At 56.5% G+C, this 20,655-nt stretch overlaps 7 protein-coding genes and 2 non-coding genes across 9 annotated transcripts; 3 read left to right on the forward strand and 6 right to left on the reverse strand.

Annotated features, from left to right (window-relative positions):
- Nucleotides 1-92: 92 nt before the first annotated feature.
- Nucleotides 93-4,441, reverse strand: L226DRAFT_531373 (composite domain of metallo-dependent hydrolase). The gene is made up of 19 exons (XM_067680067.1): nt 4,332-4,441; nt 3,738-4,276; nt 3,527-3,687; nt 3,449-3,472; nt 3,328-3,397; nt 3,179-3,250; nt 2,949-3,118; nt 2,864-2,886; nt 2,754-2,805; nt 2,563-2,704; nt 2,461-2,508; nt 2,197-2,403; nt 1,990-2,143; nt 1,928-1,939; nt 1,251-1,863; nt 928-1,189; nt 650-876; nt 472-595; nt 93-413 (listed from the first exon to the last, which is right to left on the reverse strand). The coding sequence occupies exons 2-19, from the start codon at nt 4,041-4,043 to the stop codon at nt 213-215; spliced, it is 2,868 nt and encodes a 955-aa protein (XP_067540182.1). The 5' UTR covers nt 4,044-4,276; nt 4,332-4,441; the 3' UTR covers nt 93-212.
- A 164-nt stretch (nt 4,442-4,605) lies between these two features.
- L226DRAFT_480553 (composite domain of metallo-dependent hydrolase) lies at nt 4,606-8,695 on the forward strand. The gene is made up of 18 exons (XM_067676889.1): nt 4,606-5,055; nt 5,110-5,276; nt 5,336-5,359; nt 5,411-5,480; nt 5,535-5,606; nt 5,661-5,830; nt 5,890-5,912; nt 5,974-6,167; nt 6,228-6,275; nt 6,338-6,425; nt 6,485-6,603; nt 6,659-6,812; nt 6,866-6,877; nt 6,935-7,550; nt 7,614-7,875; nt 7,934-8,160; nt 8,233-8,356; nt 8,423-8,695. Exons 1-18 carry the CDS (start codon nt 4,744-4,746, stop codon nt 8,618-8,620), a joined length of 2,880 nt encoding a protein of 959 aa, XP_067540183.1. The 5' UTR covers nt 4,606-4,743; the 3' UTR covers nt 8,621-8,695.
- Nucleotides 8,696-8,719: 24 nt separating this feature from the next.
- Nucleotides 8,720-8,791, reverse strand: L226DRAFT_t37. The gene has a single exon. It is a non-coding gene; the product is annotated as a tRNA-Glu (tRNA).
- An 89-nt stretch (nt 8,792-8,880) lies between these two features.
- L226DRAFT_254755 (uncharacterized protein) lies at nt 8,881-10,241 on the forward strand. Its single transcript, XM_067673299.1, has 6 exons — nt 8,881-9,070; nt 9,128-9,168; nt 9,222-9,261; nt 9,315-9,385; nt 9,466-10,027; nt 10,087-10,241. Exons 1-6 carry the CDS (start codon nt 8,987-8,989, stop codon nt 10,087-10,089), a joined length of 801 nt encoding a protein of 266 aa, XP_067540184.1. The 5' UTR covers nt 8,881-8,986; the 3' UTR covers nt 10,090-10,241.
- A 10-nt stretch (nt 10,242-10,251) lies between these two features.
- L226DRAFT_531376 (uncharacterized protein) lies at nt 10,252-11,042 on the reverse strand. Its single transcript, XM_067680068.1, has 3 exons — nt 10,875-11,042; nt 10,792-10,814; nt 10,252-10,700 (listed from the first exon to the last, which is right to left on the reverse strand). Exons 1-3 carry the CDS (start codon nt 10,934-10,936, stop codon nt 10,321-10,323), a joined length of 465 nt encoding a protein of 154 aa, XP_067540185.1. The 5' UTR covers nt 10,937-11,042; the 3' UTR covers nt 10,252-10,320.
- A 271-nt stretch (nt 11,043-11,313) lies between these two features.
- L226DRAFT_t36 lies at nt 11,314-11,385 on the reverse strand. Its single transcript has one exon. It is a non-coding gene; the product is annotated as a tRNA-Glu (tRNA).
- A 56-nt stretch (nt 11,386-11,441) lies between these two features.
- Nucleotides 11,442-12,554, reverse strand: L226DRAFT_610016 (uncharacterized protein). Its single transcript, XM_067686113.1, has 3 exons — nt 12,391-12,554; nt 12,310-12,332; nt 11,442-12,174 (listed from the first exon to the last, which is right to left on the reverse strand). Exons 1-3 carry the CDS (start codon nt 12,471-12,473, stop codon nt 11,648-11,650), a joined length of 633 nt encoding a protein of 210 aa, XP_067540186.1. The 5' UTR covers nt 12,474-12,554; the 3' UTR covers nt 11,442-11,647.
- Nucleotides 12,555-15,949: 3,395 nt separating this feature from the next.
- Nucleotides 15,950-16,514, reverse strand: L226DRAFT_567701 (uncharacterized protein; the record flags this gene model as incomplete). The annotated part of the gene is made up of 3 exons (XM_067684063.1): nt 15,950-16,207; nt 16,266-16,438; nt 16,496-16,514. 3 exons carry the CDS (start codon nt 16,512-16,514, stop codon nt 15,950-15,952), a joined length of 450 nt encoding a protein of 149 aa, XP_067540187.1.
- A 2,543-nt stretch (nt 16,515-19,057) lies between these two features.
- On the forward strand, nt 19,058-20,156 carry L226DRAFT_531379 (uncharacterized protein; the record flags this gene model as incomplete). The annotated part of the gene is made up of 4 exons (XM_067680069.1): nt 19,058-19,322; nt 19,384-19,611; nt 19,668-19,919; nt 19,976-20,156. The coding sequence occupies 4 exons, from the start codon at nt 19,058-19,060 to the stop codon at nt 20,113-20,115; spliced, it is 885 nt and encodes a 294-aa protein (XP_067540188.1). The 3' UTR covers nt 20,116-20,156.
- Nucleotides 20,157-20,655: the final 499 nt, after the last annotated feature.

The raw sequence follows: 20,655 nt of genomic DNA on the forward strand, positions 1-20,655 counted from the left end.
ATAGGTAAGTGGGCGTATGCAGGATGGCTTTCAGCCTACCCGGTTGAATGACTCGTCCTGTTCGAATCTCGGGTCGCCACATCCCCCGTATTCATTGTTCAGACTTGTTGTCGGCGGGTCGCACCTACACCTAGAGCATTGCACACAAGACTCCGCACGCCTTGTCGAAGTACGTAACCTCAACTAGCCTCCTTGCAATGTTGAATCACTCTTCACAGAATATCAACCGTGCCCGTTAGAGGCGATATAAAACCGACGATCTTGCCATATCCCAAGAGCTCGCCCTCGCGCGTGACGACCAATTCTCCATCGCCTGCAGCGTCCCTCTCAACCCCAAGCAGGTTCTCAACGTTCGCCGAAGCAAGCGCAATCGCCTGTACTTTCGATATCACGCTCCTAGACTCCAGCGCGGCCTGTATCCCCAGCATGGTCAGGCCTACACGCACTTCCATGGCACAGGAGAGAACTCACCCAAGCAACGTCGAACCGTGTGTTACGTGCCTTGTCCGGGACATCCACGCCCAGTGCAACGGTGACGTTGTGCTCTAGCAAGGTGACGATCCGGCTCTTCTCCGACAACGGCGGGCCAGGGAGACTATGGCTCTAGTTAGAACTCATTTGGACTTCCCCTAGAGGGACTGGAACTCACATGCGACGCGTCTCCCAAGCTTTCGGGAAGGGCCTCGGTTGGGTCAGGATGACACCAATCTTTGCATTCCCGAGCTCCTTCGCGACGAGATAGGCCTCGCCCGCACCGGTGAATGTGAATCTCAGCGGCGCGGTGAGCGAGAGGGTGCGTTCGACCTCCGACTTGAGAGAGATAAGGGTAGACATTATGTCTGCACTCTCAACGTCGATGACTAGCGGGGCTTCGCCCTGGCGCAACCAATGAGTCTCAGTGGAATTATATAGCAGCGAGAGACTGACCTTGCGGATCTTGTCGAACCAAGCTCCGAGTTCCCCAGTGGTTGGCAGCAGCAGCAGCCGGCGCAATGCAGCAACCTGAGTGCTGACGCTCGGCTTCCCTGAGGGGTGAATAGAGACGTGCACGGCACCCGCAGAATGGATGATGGCGCCGTCCTCCAGCTTGTGACTAGACCTTGTGGAGAAGGCGACGTTGAGGCCTCGCATGAAACCTCCGCTCATGGGTGCAACGATTCCAGACGTCACGCCCGATCTGTACGTCAGCCTGTCGCAGCTTTCATCAGTATCCAGCAGCCAGCAGGATTCTATAGCAAAGAACTACTCACAGCGCATGTCGAGTCCCAAAGACCAACCCATCCGCGGCGTGGATCAGTGCGTCGCTTCCGCCAGCGAGCCACGGAGCCCCCGACGAGAGCAAGTCAGGCGCGATACCATCTTGCGTGGATGCCTCGCTCATGATCTCGCCGAGACCCAGAGCCGATCCATATGTAGTCAACCCAGGAGAAATAGAGCCACCCTTCAGGTCTATCAGCCTCGGTTGCTCATCCTCGAGGCGGAGTGCAGATTGAACACAATGACTGGAGAGTACGTCAGTGCAGACGAGTTTGCCGCGCCGCACGACTGCCCACAGCGGCTCATTCCTTTGGCTCTTAGGGAGCTCGGTGACGCCTGCACCATCCGCCGCGCGCAAGAAGACGCTACTGACATTTGCGAAGATAACTGTCCCGTTGTAAGACGACTTCGGGTTGAGCGGAGGAAGACCGTCATAATCAAGTGTCTCCTTGGCCTCTTCGTCGAAGTTCGGCACCTTCGGTAACTGTTGGTAAGCAGCTGGTTTGGTCACAGTGTGCGCAGGAGAGAGCTGAGGAATCCCGTCGATCCAGACTTGCTGCGGAGTCGCTCCAAGTGCCAGAGGGTGGCTGTCCCAGAGTACGATGTCTGTGGCGGTCAGTACAGTCAGTCGGTGTGTCAAGATTTGAAGGCGCGAGCGACTTCTGCTGACCGGCATCGAATCCTGCCCCGAGATTAGCTCATGCTGTGTGCAAGGTTGAGGGTACGACGCACCTTCTTTGACATGCCCAATCCGGTGATCCAGACCAAGGACCTGCGCAGGAGTAGACGTCACTGATGCGAGTGCGAGATTAGGCGGAAGCCCGTAGTAAAACGCTTGTTGCGCCTCATAAAGAAGGAACCGCGAGTCCAGTACTGGGTGGTCTGACTATTGGGTGGAATATGTGAGATTCGATCGAGCATCATGAGGTAGAAACATACCTTCATGACAACCCGAATTCCGCTCTCCGCCAGGATACGAGGAGCGAACTCTGAGCCACGATATGACTCACGCTTGTATCTGGCGTGCGTAGCAAACAGAGCCGCCGCTGGAGGGCCTCCATATGCCGACTTAAGGGTATCGGGGACTAGGTATGTCTCATGTGCGTGGTGGAAGGCCGCGATGGGGAACTTGAACTCGTTTGTGATCTGGTTAGAACAATCAGATATAGATGGAGATGGAAATTAGATGCGCTGCATACGCACCCTGACGAGGTCATCCAGGTCGACGGCCTCGTAGCAGTGTGTGTGAACCTGCAGTATATCGAGTCAGAGATGTCGGTGCTCATGCAGCAGGTATGAACGTACCTTGACACGACCTCTTAGAACATCGACCAAGGCTTCCCATTGTAGGTCTTCTGGGTACTCTCCTAGTCCGGCCCAGTCCCCCCTCTTTGCCCTCGAGCAGAAGTCGTCTTGAGCATCCCTGATCTGGCGAGCTTTCTCATAGCTGCAACGGCCCGTAAGTCGTGAATGTAGAGCCGGTATGTACGACGCACGCTTGACGGAAAGCCCATACGGTATCCATGCGGGTATTCGCGTAAAATCTATCTGTACACAAGGTGAGCTTCACCAGCAGTAATCATGTGCAGCGATGATCCGCGCGTACCTGGATTTTCGCCGCATGCATGTCTAGAAAGAGATAGTCATGAGCACCGGTGCTCGATGGAATTGACGAGAGGACGTAGCCCTACTTCATGTGGCGGTAGCGGAAGTAGCTCCCTGGATCGTACTCGGTCTTGTTCATCTCGTACGGATTCTCTAGGAGCATGCTCGTTGGCGACCGACTCTCCGTATGTCGGAGCTTTATGACTGCTCCTTGGCCCCCAATCGCGTTCGCAGATCCCGGGAGAACCAAAGCCGTCTACAGAAGACTAAGATAAGAGGCTGTGACTAGACATAGCACGAAGATGGTGATACGTGCAGTCACACCTCCGGACGCACTGAGTTGGAACGCATCATCGTGCGTGTTCAGAGCGTCTAACGCACGCAGCCACTGCAAGACGGTGAGCGAACGGGTTGAGGTGTCGTAGCTGTAGCGAAATCGCAACACTACTCCGGTGTGATACGTACAGGTAGGATAGGCCCCTTCCACGAGTTGCCGTCGAACGTACCGTCCAGAGCAGGCATGGAGTAAACCCCGCTGCGCAAGATGAACATCAGAGACAGCATGCGATGCTTCTGTGGTACTCACAGGTGACTATGTAGATCGACGATACTGTGCACGCCTTAAAGTGAGTGAACAGACAGACTCCGGGCTGCGGAGGCTTACCCCGGCGTCACCCACTTCCCTTGAGCGTCGATGTGGGTGGCACTTAGACTCTCGAGGTCCATGTCGAGCGACCCCACTTTCCTAATGAGGCCGCCATCGAGGAGGATGTCTCCGTGAACGACTTCGAACCCTTCGCGTCCACCTGTCCAGATGGTCGCATTCTACACATGGCTATCAGCTCACATCATAACTATCGTTGATTTGGACATACCTTGATAAGGGTGGGTCTCGTTCCGGGCACGAAGCGATCGGAGCGTTGACGAGCAAGGAACTCAGGCGGAGGTCCAGGTGGCACCTCAAGGAGGCGACACTTCTCCAATATGTCCTCTGCATGTAGTGGAACCCTGATGCCTGTATTTCCCTGGTTCGCCGGGTAGCTGTAGATGACATAGCAAGCCTGGAAAGCTGCTAGCAGCAGGACAATGGATAAGAGAGGCCGAAATCCACGGGAGCGCAGGACTAGACGTTGCAAAGGGGGGTCGACTGTCTCAGTGTAAAGAACCTTGACGAGCTCCATGTTCTCGCGTAGGGTTAATCTCGAGAGTAAGTAGGAGCACAAGGTGAATCCGCAGTGAGAAACTGAACGTATCACGATCCGGCGTGGGAGCCCGAGCGCCCCTCCGGGTGACAGCGCTGTGGCTATCGCAACCTTGCTTGGGTCCTCACGCGGTCAGGGAATGGGTGAGAAAATAGCATATAGACAGAATGATTACGCTTGCTATTCCTTTTAGCTGCATCAATTCATTCGAACTTGATATCACATCAATGTATGCACCTCCCGGCATGTCCTAAAACGCCAACTTACCAGTCAGTGTGCGACGACCATATCAATGTTGTGCCGGGGTCGTGTATCCGGTCTTCCAGGTATACGCATGCTGATAGGTCGGTCCTCAACATGACCGGGGTAGAGAAGAGATGAAAAGCGAGCCAAGCGCCTGCAGTTTCTTCTCAGGCCTATATTGGGCTTACCAAAGGGTAATACTGGCTCTTATCGGCAGCTTATCGGCATTACCCACTCGATTGAAGTCATGCTGAAGCGTACTTGTATTCGTTCTAATTCTGATCAATCCGTTCAAAATGGTTCTCTGTTCGTCCACTCACACCATCTCACGCACTCTGTAACGCGCAATACGTGCCCACGCGATGCTTGTGTCCGTTATCGCTTATCAACGCGTACTTAGCTTCGCAGGAACTCTGTGTGCATCCTGACCTTGGCCATGGACTACGACAAGACGCTCCCGGTCGCTGTAGAAACGACCGCCCACGCTCAGCAGTGTCAGCACGTCTTGCGGCACAACCGTGCTCGGATTCTGTTATCAGCGCTCTTCGTGCTCGCGGCGGTCCAATGTGCTCGTCTCGTCTCGAACCTTGACGTCGGCTCACATACCGCAGTCAACGTCCCGTTGCATGCGGAGGAAGCTCTGAGCAAGTGTCGGTTGCTTCAGGTCCCGCCTGGACCCTCGCCCGCGTTCAACAGCAGGACACAGTCAGACCGCTTCGTTCCGGGGACGAAAGCGACCTTGATCACGGTATGTACCTCTGTGTCGTCTACACGTGAGAGGACAGTACTTACTCCTTACCAGAACGCAACCATCTGGACGGGTGGAGCTGATGGTCTCGAGGTCGTCAATGGCGACATCCTCCTCGACGGTGGCATCATCAAGCGTATCGGCGATGTCGGAAGCGACCTCCTGGCTCAGCATGCCGACATTGCACGCGTTGACGCGAAGGGACAGTGGGTCTCGCCTGGGTAAGTCTCGTGAATCGTGCAAAGACCAGACCGTGTCGGTTGACCGTAGGTTTCTTCAGGATCGTCGACTTGCACAGTCACTTGTGAGCACGATACTCATGCTGCCGAAGGCTGCTTCTGACTAGAGCTCATAGAGGGGTTGACAATGTTCCCGAGCTCCGCGGAGCTAGTGACACGAACTCACACAAGGGGCCAGTTCTACCGGTATGTAAGCTGACCACGCTGTTTCGCTCGATTCCTCTCACATTGACTCCACAGTGGCTTCGTGCGCTTGACGGACTGAACACCCGAGATGAAGCCTACAAGCTAAGCGTTGCAGGTGGTGTCACGGTCAGTTCGACCCCTGGTCTCTCGTTGTCATCTACTGACTTGTCGTGCTGTTAGACGTCCCTGGTTCTGCCTGGCTCCGCCAACGCGATCGGAGGACAAGGCGCAATCATCAAGCTGCGCCATACCGCTGACCGCGCCCCAACCGGAATGCTTCTCGAAAACCCATACGAGAGGAACACCAGCGTGTACGACCCTAGCGTGAACTTCCGCTTCCGGCAGATGAAGTACGTGCCTCCCCCTGCTGTATGCCTAAGCGGGTCCGTCACAATTGAATTGTTTGTAGACACGCATGTGGAGAGAACCCAGGTACGCGTGCACACGTCCGCGCGTGGGAGCATGCAGGGCAACTTCTAAGTATCGTCTTCAGACAGGGTATACTCCTCGACGCGCATGGACATCCTGTGGGCATTCCGCGAAGGCTACGAGCACGCGCGGAAGCTCAAGGTAGCGCAAGACGACTACTGTGAGAAAGCCACACGAGGAGACTGGGTTGGGCTCGGGGACTATCCAGAAGACCTGCAGTGGGAGGCATTGGTCGACGTCCTCCGGGGTCGTGTGAAGGTAGGTGCTGTTTTTGCACAGGTTGCGCATGACTGCTACTCACCGGCGGGTCTTCTGCAGGTACACACTCACTGCTATGAGACGGTCGACTTGGATGACCTCGTGCGGGTGAGTGCCTCGGGAGTTCATTGCGCATTCGCCGACGATCCTATGAGCTGACTTCAGGCAAGGTCACGAACGAGTTCCAGTTCTCAATCGCGGCGTTCCACCATGCTCACGAGACGTACCTTGTGCCAGACACGCTCAAGTCTGCCTACGGTTAGTCCAGCCTCCATCCATATGCGAATGCTCGTCAACTCACATCACGATCTCATAAGGTGGTGCGCCAGCTGCAGCGCTCTTTGCGACGAAGGCGCGGTACAAGCGTGAGTCGTTCCGGGGCTCCGAATTTGCACCAAGGATACTGGCGGAGAACGATATCCGGGTCGTCATGAAGGCACGTACCGCTTGATCGGAGGCTCGCGGCCCACTTACTCACCACGAGTTTGCAGTCGGACCACCCTGTGCTCGACTCTCGCTTCCTCCTCGGGGAGGCGCAGCAGGCTTACTACTACGGGCTTCCGCACAACCTCGCGCTCGCGTCGATTACGACGACCCCGGCAGGAGTGCTTGGACAAGATCATCGTATTGGCTATGTCAAGGAGGGTACGTACTGCATCATCTCGGTGCCGGGTTGTGGTACTGATGCCTTCCGGTAGGTCACGACGCTGGTACGGCAGTCTCAAAACTTCTCAACTACTCACAATGCTGAGTGCTATCCTCGACAGACATCGTCCTCTGGGATAGCCACCCGCTCGCCCTCGGAGCAACACCCCAACAAGTCTGGATCGACGGCATCCCCCAGCTCTCAAGTCCGCACACCATCACCAAACCATCGGCATTCCAGCACGTTCCCAAGGTGCCGAACTTCGACGACGAAGCCAAGGAGACGCTCGAGTACGACGGTCTCCCGCCGCTCGAGCCGAAGAAGTCCGTGTCGAGCACCGTCGTCTTCGCCAACGTCAGCAGCGTGTTGATGCGCTCTCCTGAAAGCCCTCACGGTGTCAGCGAGATCGCGTCCGCTCAAAGCGACGGCGCGCTGTTTGCCGTTGTACGAGGTGGCAGGCTCGTCTGCGTGGACTCGCCTACCAGCGAATGCGTCCAATCTGCCTTGTCTGATGACGAGGCTGGCGTTGAACTGGTCGACCTTGAGGGCGGCTCGATCTCCCCTGGGCTCACCACAGTCGGCTCGCCCTTGGGTCTGGGCGAGATCTTCAGCGAGGCGTCGACGCAGGACGGTACCCCCGCGGACTCGCTCTCGTCTAGCATCCCCAGTCTCGCGGGTGGGAGCAACGCGCTCATCCGCGCCGTCGACGGGCTGTCCTTCAGCACCCGTCACGCACTGTACGTCGTCTATAGAATCAGACAAGTAGGGGTGGGCTGACGAACGATTGGGATGCCCCACAGGCTAGCGTACCGCTCTGGCGTCACCACCGGTATCGTCGCGCCTAACACGGGTGGGTTCCTCGTGGGGCTGAACACCGCGTTCGCCACTGGAGCGAAGCACAAGCTCGACGACGGCGCGATTGTGCAGAGCGCAGGTGCGGTGCACGTCTCGATCCATCCCGCCGGCACGCCAAGCGTCAGCACGCAGATCGCAGCTCTGCGGTACTTGCTGCTGAACCAGACGGAGGGCGAGGCGGGGAAGTGGTTCGAGAAGATCCGGAAGGTGAGTCCCCAGCCCCCCTGTATGCTTGACGGGCACTGATGAGCCCATACGTGCGCAGGGCGAGTCGCCGCTAGTCATCAACGCCGAGAATGCGGACATCATCGCGACGCTCATCTCGCTCAAGTATGAAGTCGAGGAGACCCTCACGCTCGACACGCCGTTGAAGTTCACCATATTGGGCGGGCGCGAGGCTCACCTTCTCGCGAAGCGGATCGGGGAGGCGGGGATTGGCGTCGTCTTCAGGCAGCTGAGGCCCTTCCCGAAGGAATGGGAGGCACGTCGCATGTAAGTTCGCATTTTGCTTCGGTCGGTGACAGTCCTGCACGAGCAACTTGCTGAATGTATTCCGAACGTAAGTCTCCCGGGTCTCCCGCTGTCGGAGAAGAGCCAGGTCATCGCGCTGCTGGAGCACAACGTCACCCTCGGCATCGGCACAGACATTGCAGAACGCGCACGCAACACGCGGTTCGACATCGCATGGGTACGTCTCTCCTGCATTATGACCACACCGAGACTCGGCGTGCTAACACGAGTATGTGGTTGGAAGGCTGCGATTGAATCAGACGGACTCATCTCGAGGGAGCAGGCGGTTGCGCTCGGATCCACGAACGTTGAGAGGCTGCTCGGTATCGAGAGGAACGCCGACGAAGTGGAGCTCGTTGCGACCCATGGAGAGGACCTCTTGAACTATGGAAAAGTCGTTTGTGTGGTGTCGCCCGGACGCGGGTTGGTAGACTTGCTGTAGAGTGCGCGCCCGCGTTCTGTACCAAGTAGCTTGTACTTGCACACACAAATATTTGGAAGGCGGAAACAACAGGGGAGAAAAAACGCAACGTGGTCATATTTCCGACACGGGGAATCGAACCCCGGGCTATCGCGTGAGAGGCGATAATGTTAGCCACTACACCATATCGGATACAAGTGTGGTACTCAATACTTTTCCTGTAGTATAGCTCTACGTCAGTTTACAGCTATCGAATTCGCCGTGAGACGTAGTTAGTGTAGAGTACACAACTTCCACTGGACTACTGGCACATAATACTCCATCCAGTACCCTCGGTGCTATCACCGACATCTCAGCTTGTCATTGACCAACCCCCCTACTTTCAAAATGTCGGAAGAAATGGCAAGGTCGGCCAGTGCATCCTTCCCACCGCCTCCCATAAGTAGCGGCCCCTCTGCCGGAGGACTCAAGGTGCGCAGGATGGTGGCTATCATGTTCAACCTCTTTGTTCAATCGCTCTTGCTACAGCCGTCGACGTCTGGCCATAGGGGGACACGGTACAAGGAGAAGTCAGTGTTGTCGACGTCTGGACGAGTGGCGGGTTGGGATTAACGGCGTGCAGGTTTCAATCATTGCGAGAGAAGTACGACCAGGTCACAGCTGTACGTCCCATCCTCCTCTGCAATCGCATATTCCTCTCACACGCAACGGACAGACACACACCGAGTACGAGCGCGCCCTCGCTCGCGCAGACGACAAGCTAAAACGCCTACAAGAAGAGTGCAAGTACGTCTCTACCTCTCCTCCCCGTCCTTCCTCTTCTACGTCCCCCACGCACCATTCATAACGGACCCGCACACCCGCAGCCTCCTCCTTGACGCCGTCGACATTGCTGTCCCCGCCCAGCCCACGCTTCTGCACTACCTCGCGCGCGACCCCATCCCTCCCCAGTACTACTCCTACACCGTCCCCGTCCCGCCCGCCGGCACCGATGGTCCCCCTCCGCCCATTCACCAATCCGGCCCCATGCCCGGCCAGCACCCGCCCTCGCCCCCTCCCCCTCCGCAAGCCCCGATCCTCATGCAGACGCACGCCCCGCCGCTGCCACTGCCGCCGCCGCCCCATCCGCACGGGCACGCGCCGCAACATGTGATGCACGCCCCGCCGATGCATCATGTCCATTCGGAGCCAGGCCCGGGGCAGCGGCTGCAGCCGATACATGGGTTTGCGGTCGAGCAGCTCGGGCCGCCGCAGGAGCCAGCATCGGTTGGGCGGAGTCAGAGTCAAGGCCATACTCCTGCCCCTGCGCCGAAACGCGGTCGGGGGCGGGGAAGAGGACGGGGGCGTGGTAGGGGCGCTGCTGCCGCCGCCGCTGCAGCGGCGGCGGCGGCGGCGGCGAATGGACATGCGAATGGTGAGAACGGCCGGGTGAGTGTCCTTTCTTTGCTTCCTTCACTGTGGATGACGCTGACAGGCTGGGTTGGTAGTGATGATGTGGTCGAGTTCTTTCCTGGATTCGGCTGGGTGTCTTACTATGATTGTATCGGTGTGTGTATCTTAGTCGCTCTGCTATTGCTGTCATGGATATGTCTGGACCCACACACAGTACTGGTCGTGTTTCTTTGCGACCTCGAGCAGGCACACTATCGCGAAATGTGTCGTCTATACATGCATCAAGGTATCGTACAACGATCATAATGTCAACACAGTGAGACTCTTCTTCAGACATTGGAGCGCGTCTGGCCGCCCATACCATCATTCCCAACGACGCCGCCGTTCCCCTCAAGGGTGTCATGCGCACCACGCGGGGGCAGTGGCGGCGGCTGAGTCGTCGTCGTCGTTCCTGCCTGCGCCTGTGCCGCCGTCGTCGTCCCTGTCGGCGTCTGCCCCGTCGTCGTGGTCCCTGTCGGCGCCTGCCCCGTCGTGGCTGTCGTGCCCGTCGAGGACGGGTGCGCAAAGGCATGACTGCCGGTCTCCATCCGCTCGACGCCCTCCTCAGTGTGCCTTCGCCCTCCCTCGGTCTCGGTGGAGTGACGCGGGCCTGTGCCCGTCGCGGAGTCGACAAAGTCCATCGCGTTTCCGCGGAGATTGTCGCCGATGCCTGTGGGACGGTGTGGTTAGCGAACGAGGTTTATCGTGCTTTGGCCTTCGTGAGGAGGCTTGAGAAGGTGCGTATGGCGTTTTTTACGAACCTTGAACGGTCTCGAAGGCACCCCTGGAACCGCTTGTCAGTACTTTGAAAGCTTGACGTGCGGTGTCTGCCCAGGCTGCGTACCTGATAGCACTTCCAAGGCCGCTGCCGCGGCTCTGGTTCCCAGTTGAAGAGGTGGAAGACATGGTGGTTTGGTTTGGTTTGCTTGTACGTGGAGTTCGGGAGAAAGAAGAATAGGAGCCCCCGATGAATCGTTGTGCTCTTATACTCACTTGGGCCCCACGCTGGGCTACGGTTCTGCCAATGTGGCAAACCCCACTAAGACACCATCTTGGGCCCATTGCATTCGTGGAGCCAGTCCAGAGCACGATGACCGAGAACGAGTGTGTATGACGTCAGTCGATTCTACATTTTCAAGCTCAAACCGGGGTGAGACAGCTTGTATATTCACATCCCATTTCGATGTGGCTGGAACATGCAATGACGGAGTACTTGTATCGTAGCACTCTTAGAACGTAGTTTGAGCTATCGAAGCGGCAAAAACTTGAAGCACACCTTCTTTTTCCGACACGGGGAATCGAACCCCGGGCTATCGCGTGAGAGGCGATAATGTTAGCCACTACACCATATCGGAAGATATGTTTAATTTCGCAAGAAACAATATATCCGTGCATCATCGCAAGTATACGCCGGGTGTAGTTATGGCGCTGAGCTAGTACATAAGCTCTCCTCTTCGTCTTCCTGTTGCACACACTGATTACGCTACAAAAAAAACCGATCACGACAGTTGCAATGACCGTCTCAAGAACGCTCAGATGTATCGCATATAGAATAGCAACTGCAGTAAGCCAGTGGTAGACAACTCTTCAGATTTTCGCTCATACTCGCGCTGGAGCTCAGGGAAGTTGTCTGGGTCCCTCGCCGCCCAATGCGTATCGGTCAGGCGCAGGTCCCAGCGTGTTCCCCCGCTGTCCCGCCGTAGCAGCGGGCTCGTTCCTCTTCGCATGACCAAAATCGCGATCATTCTGGTTTTCCCCCACCGCTCTTGCACCAGGCGCACCCGTTCCGCCCGCGGACTGCTGGTAGGGCGCCTCCGCAACCGCCATCTCTGGCCCAGCGTTCCCAAACCCAGCCGTCATCGCGCTCGTAGGACCAAGAGTATTCCCTTCCTGAGCGAGTTGCCCGGAGCCGTATGTAGAGGCGTCCGAGGCGCGATTGGGCTGGGAATATGGCGCGTCTCCGGGACGCATGGGATGGGTGTCCGATCGCGGAGCGCCACCAAGGACGCCGGGACCGCCTGTGAGCTTCGCCATACCCTGCTCGACTTCGGTGCGGCCTTGTTGTGTCTCGGGGTGTCCGTGCCCGGTCTTGGTGGATGAGTCGAGGGTGTCCATGAAACGACCGCGGATGTTCTCCCCGAGACCTGCAAGGCTTGGCAAGTCAGCGGAAGGTACTTACAACATACGAGATAGGGCGTGCAGGTCGAAGCCCCGTGGCTAAAGTTCGACCGCTGGACGCGATAACGCGACACTAGATATGACAACACGGCAGAACTCACCGTGTATTACTTCCGTCGCTCCCCTACAACTCCCGGTAAGTCTCCACCTCGTCTTGGCGCATCAGAACATCTTGAACTCACTTCAGCTTCCGGTTAGACGCAGATCCGCCGATCGTACCGTCCGGCGCAGATTCGTGGTTCGAGTTGCCAATCCCGTTGGGCATCGTGAATTCGGAATAAGCAGCGTACGTGCAGTTTAGGGGTATGGGAGTCTTGACGCGTTCGGGGAAGTACTGCTTAGGTGTTATATACGAGTGTGAAGCCACGTCCAAGTAAGTGCAGGAACTTATGAAATGATGTCACTGGTGCTGGAGCAGGCCTGTGGACCAATTTACTCCCACGCACGGAAGGGGGTTATGACCGCATCTTCCGGATATGGCATCCCATTTCTCTCTTCAAGTTCCTCCCATGTTCCGCCCACTGTTTGGTCAACGCACTCAAGCAGAGAGCTGTTTAATATCTCTCTGTGCATACGCCGCGGAATTTGCACATAACACCGCAGCGTCAGCGGCTCGCGCACCGGACATCATGTCCTCGCGCTCTGTAGGTCAGTTCCTCCGGATCTGCATCACAGGGCCACTCAATCTGCACAAGCCCTGAGATAACCCACCTACGATTGACTTGCGTTCCATGTACCTTGTATGACGCCTCCACGAAGTCGAAGCATCCTATTGTTATCGCAATACAAATTCCGGAAGCAGTCTGGCGCGGCTGGGACGAGGCAACCCCAGGGCAGGACGCAAGGTTCAAACATTCAACGTCAGTTATCGTCGAAAAATGTGTTCTACTAGGCCCACCGGAACGTTGAAGTGTCGCCATTGGAGAACCTCCAGCCGACGGTACGCGTATACTTAGCCGACTCTTGCATCATGTCTCGCGATCTTGGCGCTACCCATCGTATCCGCCCTTCCTGATAGTAGTACCGGAAAGCCCAGCTGCTCAAGCGAAGACTGGTCTCGTGCACACTTCTTATAAGAATATTTATACAAACTGCGCGGTTCGTACGCGAACCATAGAAACCCTTCCTCAGCGATAAGCCCGCCTCTTCCCCTCCATTAGTGACGCTCCCGCCGCACCAGGACCCTGAGGCTCGCCGTATCACACCGTGCCCGCCCATTGAGAACCATGAACACTTGACACGGAAGAGCGCACTGCGAACGCCTGCGGGGATGCACGGTGCGGCCGCGGTTTCCAGGGCTCAGCGCTGAACAAACCTATTTCGATCCGCTCAGCACGGCGCATCAGGAACGGTAGCACGAGGGGGGTTCCTGCGCATCCGGACGGGTGGCTTTGGACATTTCCAGCTTAGCCTCCCCTTATCGTGTGGATCTCGGGCCTCAAGGCCTCATGTCGTGCTGCGTCTACCGCCCGTTCGGAGGCGCATGTGTGGGCGTATAAAGGTCGGGAGCGAAACGCACTTTGGAGTCTCAGCAAGCTCAGGCTGCCTCCTCTTTCTTCAGACATCACCCTCCAAGCGCAACTGCACGCAGCACCATGCCGCCGCCACGCCCGCGTGCCGGCATCCTTTGTGCCACCCCCGTTGCATGAAAGCCTTTGTTTGGCTGACACGAGCAACGCTGGTGGCGGTGGCACGGTGTGTGCTCATACTACATATAAAGGAGGTGAGTATCATCCTTCGTCTCTCATCCCTCACCTCTTCCTCTCCCCATTTCTCCCTCCCTCTCCCTCTCCTACGACTCCGAACGACACACGCTCGTCTGCGTCCACAACAGGCGGGGTCACCCCGTGCCTTCCTCCGGAGCCACATACTCATGCCTCGCGAGAGCGCACCCACTCGGGTTCGCATCGCCTGCTGAGTCGTGGCGGCCGCAAGGATTGGTGCGGGCCAGCCGTTCGTCTGCGGTGGGCTCAGCAGTGTGCGTCGGGCAGCGCGACCATGTTCGCGCACTATGTCATCCTCGCCGCGCGTTCAAGGTGACGTCGATGGTTCTGGAAGTTCTGGTCGTACTACGTAGTACATCGACACGTTACTTAGCAGTCGAGAGTCGGGTCGCCCTTGATCGCTGCGCGGTTGATTACGAGTTACGCGATATTCGTTGCGTGACCGTTGCGTATCACTGTCTGTTGAATAGCTGTCGTCAGAGGCCCTGATATACGACTGCGTGTCTCCTAGGGGTTTCCTGTCACCGGTCGTAAGGAGGGCCTCTGTCCCTGTCCCTGGAGACCTAGCCGCATCCGCGACCTGGGAGATATTCCTCCCTACGCGTACAAAGGGGAGATTCTCATCGGCACGGCGCTGTTCTTGACACGACCTGTCACGGTTGGCGCACAGCAATGAGGACGTCTATGTCCTCCGAGGTCCTGAGTTCTGGGATTGAGCATGTGAATATACAAATTGGACTGTCGCGGGTATCTCCTGCTAATCTCCATCAATTGCAAGTCCGCGGACGCTGGCTAGAAGCACATGCCTTGCACATGCCCCGTCGTATGTTTCCAATATCCATCATATGAACCGCCGTACTGGCGCTGTAGTTACTTCGTAGAATGGCGAGCCTTGCAAAGAAGCCAGTGGGTCTCCCGTTCAACGTTCGCACTGTGCAGGTACCTACCCCAAGGCCTGTGTCGGCAGGAGCGGCACAACTGGGACGGTGCTTCGGACCTCGAAGATGTCCCCTTCGCTGTGTTTGAACGCTCACACCTCGCGCCACCATCACAGAAGTCCAGGCATGCGACCTACAGACATGTTCAGTGCATACAAAGACAGGAGACACTCAATTGAGTTTCCAGACACACCTTGTGTGCGCACCGACATCCAGGAGACGCCACTACTGAACCTTATGGTTACCTGACAGCCTTCTGACACGCGTCCCTCTTCTAGCTGGACAGCATGCGCCCGCACCCTGACCGTGACGTCCCGCCTTCTCTTCTTCCTCGATTCATCCCCTTCTTCATGATTCATGAAGGCCAGACGTAATTACGCGTAGCGGGGCTGCGCAGAGGGTCGTCATTCGCGGGAGGCGGTAACGTATGTCGAGGCTTCCCGCCAGTCAGCTGCTGTGGTGGCGCAGGAACTCATTATCAGGTGCTGTAAGCGCAGCGACGCGGATGGTGCCGCGGGGACTTAAGGCGGGGTTTGGGTCGGCGAGAAGAGCGTCGGGCCTGTGGCGCGTCATATGCCGGTCGGGGTTTAAGGACTGAGTTTTGCTGGAGACTAGGTTTGTGGGTGGCTGAGGACCCGAGGGTGTCCGGTGACGGCCGGATGCGATGCGTGATTCGTTACGGTGTACCATGCGCCGTGCACGAGTCGTCTTGCAGGACGGCGGTCAAGTTGAGTAGGGGAGAAAGAACCCAACCACCGAAGTCCGGTGCATCGGAGAGAGAAGAACCTACTGTTTCGAAGGCCTCAAAATTGGGGTCTCGTTTCCAGCAGTGCAGTCCACGATTGACGGACTGGCGGGTTCATCGAACATGCGAGACGTTCTGAGTGACGAGAATCTCTGTTACGAAGCACTTGGGAACATCATCATCGGTCGACTACCCTGGAACTCGGTTCGCATCCTGTAGTGCTAGGATGCCGCTGCTACTGCTCAGGCTTAGAGCCACCTACGCAGAGAAGACGACGAAGTCAGACAAAGCCCTGGAACACAGGACATGTGACTGCAGTACGCGACTCGGACACTCACGGGATGGGGAAGAGCGGGAGGTCAGGGATCTCGAGGCCGAAGATGTTGAGAGTGAACTTGATGTGGAGCCAGTTATCGTTGCTGATGTATAGAGTAACGGAGCCCTCGAGGATGCCTGGCACGTTGACGCTGATGGTGATCCCGTCGCGCAGGTTGCCTTTGAACTCGCCGAGCGTGATGGCGGGCAGGAACGGCACCTTGACGTAGAGGCCGATGTCGGCCTCGAGCGTGGACGTGTCAATGCTGCCGCGCAACTATGCGATGTTATGGTGAGCAGCAGGCACTCGAACGATGGCCTGAATGAAAGGGTACCTGGAGAATGACGGGGCCCAGGGGGATGTCGACCTCGACATCGTACGAAGCCTTGGGGTCGGGACCGACGAGGGGGTAGCCTCCCTGGACGAAGGCGTGGTACGTCTTTCCGGAGCGCTTCTCTTTGTGGACAACGTGGTGCCTCTCGAGCCACTTCCCAACCGGGACGGCATCTACGGGCAACAACGGTCAAAGGAGGTGCATTGGTGTGGAAAAAACGGTGATCTTACCAGGAGAAGCTGGAAACATCGGCATGAGTGAGGCTATTGGATCGTAGAATGGAAAAGGAACGCACCCTTGAGAGCAACAGTGTGGTCGGGGTGTTGCTGGCTTCTTTATGCTCGAGCTCCCCCTACGGCGCGCTCTATACCTCGGCAAGGTTGACATCAAGCAGGATCGTTGACAATGGAACAGCGCGTGGAGGAGACCCGAGAGAGCTCGTCCAAGAGCGTCCTCGACAATGCAGCGCAGGTCGGTTGGGACAGGTACATGTCAACTTCCGTCATCTGAGAGGCAGGAAACTCGAGCATCAGCGTCCGGAACCCCCATCTGGGTGGGAGGATGGGAGGATTCGATGTCGAACCGGCGGCCCAGACTCCCTGAAACGGAGACAACATAACTGTGCCAAGTGTAAGCAATCTACAAGAGTAATTACATCAGAATAGCTGGCCGTTACTTACAGATGTTCGTGATTGGTTTTCGGACGTTGACTGAACGTGAGTCGGGATGTTCAAGTTCTACTCCGAGTCGCGCTGGCAGAAGGAATTTTGCTGGCCTTCACCTTAGGGGTGTCCGTCAATTCCACCTGCATATCACACACGTGCACTGGAGTTTCTGTCCTGTGAATCCGACACGAAGAGCTTAGAGGATGGGAAGAGGACAGGCTGGAGTCCGGTTAGACGCCCGGCAGCGATGCCGAACTCGAAGCGACCAAACTGAGACAAATATGGCATCACGGCGCTTGTGCAGCTGTCGTCGTCCTTTGCTCTTGCTACGAGAAGCCAGAATTAGAAGATTGAAGGATATCTTCAAGTTCTGTACTCTTGCGATATCTGGTTGCGGCGGAATTGGTGAATATGGTCGCGGTATCCCGCGCGCACATCTACGAGTTCAAGAACGCCGGGCGGGAGCGGGCGTCGCAACACGTAAGTTTAAGTACTGCTGTCTAAGGACAACCACAAGTAAGCATTACTGGACTGCTGAGCCTGTCAGGACTGAGGGTTATCGATTCATAGGCTCCTACGCGACGACTATTTTGAATGGTCGTTATCTAGTGACATGCTCTCGCTGAGCCAGCGGAATCCGACGGTCACCTACCGAGAAGCCTGCTGAGTACGTGAATCTTCATTAGTGATATGCTCCGCTGACGACGGAGTTTGTTAGCTCAGAGCAGTGACAAGACTTCCTGCGACTAGCGCCGAGCTCCCGAGTGGTCGGCATGGATTTCGTGCATCTCCGCCGCCATCGAACGCAAGCTGCACATTGCAGTGCGTCTCTTTTCTACTTGAACTGGATTATGTTTGACCTATGGTGAGTTGGAGGTGAGTTCTACAATTCCACCGGCTGCATCACACGCGGTCATAGTTTCTCCAAGGTATTGGACGGACGGTCTGCCGCTGAGTATGCCAGATGAAGGTGACTCGAGGTACGTACACGTACATTTCGTTACACAGCCCGGACCACTGACAACCCAAATTCATAGGAGTGCAGTACGTGTGTGGACTTCCCTTGACCTGTCGCACTGGCTCAAAGTTGCACCAAGCCTGTCATGTCGGCTGGGAGTGTCACTATCCCTGATCCTATTGCGCATGCTCGCAATCTTGTCCGCCGAAGTTCTCGGCCGTCTGGGTCATCCAGGACCTGCTAGAGTACAACTTCTCCGCTCGCGGCAGTACTGTGCGCTCAGAGAGCAACTTGGTGACGTACCTCCACAATGAAGCAAGTTTGAGATGGATCATATACCCGCGGTACACAAGTTTGACGGAGGGTGAATTATTGTTGCTCGCTGAGCTTTCTTCCTCCCGGCATTCGGCAAGGGCGCCGCCGTAGAAGGCGCGCCTAGTACTTGTAGCACCGACAATATTTAGGGCAGGCCGTGGTTCTTACTCTTGACCGACTTATCAGTGTGGTAAGCAGACTGTAGTCATCAACTAACGCGTACTTATCAATGCGAGCCTGCCCTGAAGTCGCTACCGCGCTGCCACCTCATACTTACTGTACTTAAGTACTCTCAGTCTAGAGGGGTGTCTGGCGGGCACACCCAGCTCCGGCGCGGCCACCCACCCCCACTGGCACAGTCATGCCGCCTCACACCCACGTTGGAAGGCTTTTGCCGCCCCGCCGGAAACACCAATGCAAGAAAGAATGGGGAGGATCTTCATCCGTTGATAGGTTGTATGACACCCAGTGCAGGGACTTGGGGACCTTCGGGGACTTTCGGTAGTGTACACGAGATGGCTGTAACAGAAGCACTCGTCGCGTGCGGCGTTGTAATATTATCCAAAAAAAAAAAAAAAAAAAGAGGGGTGTCTGGCATATCTTCTTGAGCGCAACAAATATCATCACTCGGTATGTCGACTGGGGCTCGTATATCCAGGCGGACGCGGTTGTCATGGACATTACCTGTAAACTGTGAGAAGGGGTTGCCAGTCACGGTGTCAGTTCCTGAGATCGCAGCCTGAGCGTCATGATTTGAGCGATCTGGATCATACCGCCTTCAGATCCAGCTTTCGACCTCCACTGAGCCTTTATCTAGACCTCCAACGTCCATACAAGCACCGCAAGAATCTGCAATGGACGCCGAGAATCAGCAGAGCTCAAGTTCAAGTTTTGGGTCATCTGCCCAAGGACCGTTTGTGTCAGGGACGAGCCTCTTCGGTAGCACGACGGCGAGGCCGGCGCAGCCATCACTCTTTACGCAGGGATTTCTCTCCCCTCCGTCTCTTCAGCAGCAGCATCAGTCCCAGCAGCAAATCGCGACGCACATAGGTGTACCATGCGGCTTCTGCGGAAAGCTGAACATCAAGGGCGTTCGCTACAAATGCCTCCAGTGCATCTGTGAGTACCAATCTTCACGCAGTGCGTCACCCATTGGATTTACCAACAGTGAGTCTTTCAGCGTACGACCGATGCGAATCCTGTATGGCAGCTCCTAGGGCATGGGATGCCCACGACCGCTCTCACCATTTCTTCCCAATCCACCACCCGGACAACTTGGCCGACTACAACCTCGTCAAGAGCGCCCCTTCGGTGACGCCGGGACGACTCATTCATCAAGGAATCAACTGTGACGGGTGTGGGAAGAAGGATATCGAAGGCACCTGGCACCGGTGCCTTGTCTGCGACGGTACGTCCAATGTCCTTCGGATTTGGGTGAATGTTGGGGACTCACCTTAACGTCAGATTTCGATTTCTGCGAGACCTGTATTGCAAGCTGGTTGAAGCGAGAGGCGCACGACGTCACGCATCCGTTCTTCCCCATCTATTCGATGTTCGGCAGACCCAAGTATGAAACCATGCGAACCGCCTATCGCGCAGTAGCGAGCACTATGTTTGCGAACTCCCCATACGGACCGTCCCATGTTGGTATCACCTGCGATATGTGCACTCGCTCGCCGGTAAACGGAGTCCGCTACAAATGCTTTGACTGCGCCGGTGGGTCCCATAATCGTGGTGGGGAGAAGTTCCGTACTCTGACCCGTGTTGACCAGACTTTGACCTCTGCGCTCAATGCTTCACGAATCCCACGCAACGTCAGAAGCACAGCTTGAGGCACGTCTTCTTCCCCATCGTGACCCCAGGAGACTTGTCGCAGTTCAACCATGCATTGGCTATCCGCCAGACGCAGTAGGCATGTGAAGTGTAGGATGAACCACGACTGTCTTGCCAGAGTAGTATCCAGATCCAGAGAGCACGGCACGATATATATTGTAGACTATGCAGCCTCGAATGTGCATCAGACCTTATTCTTCTCCATGCGAGCGACATTTCCGGTAGCTCAAGGTCAGCAACACTATCTGAAATCGGTGGTGAAGTCGAGTATGGCTTGTGGGGAACGTCCTCGCTCACGAGGATAACGAGCCCCTCGACGTGGTAGGAGAGGTCGTCATTCCGGGGCGCGCGTGGCGGATCACGACGGAGGGGCCGGTGAAGATGGACGACGAGCCGCCGCCGGTGGACCCGGAGCTTGGTCAGGCTGGGACGAATGGGCATTATCATGGTATGTTCGAACTTCGTTGGGCTTGAAGACAGTGTGACGTTGACGGACTTGTTGCTATAGACCCCACCAAGTACTATGCGGGCTGGCAAATGACGCTTCACTTTCAAGGCGTGTCAGAGTGAAGGCGTATTCACTCAGAGGCTGTATATGTAGCGATTGATTTTGTGTTCA

Source organism: Lentinus tigrinus (assembly GCF_003813185.1).
Source record: "Lentinus tigrinus ALCF2SS1-7 unplaced genomic scaffold L226scaffold_4, whole genome shotgun sequence".
NCBI lineage: Eukaryota > Fungi > Basidiomycota > Agaricomycetes > Polyporales > Polyporaceae > Lentinus > Lentinus tigrinus.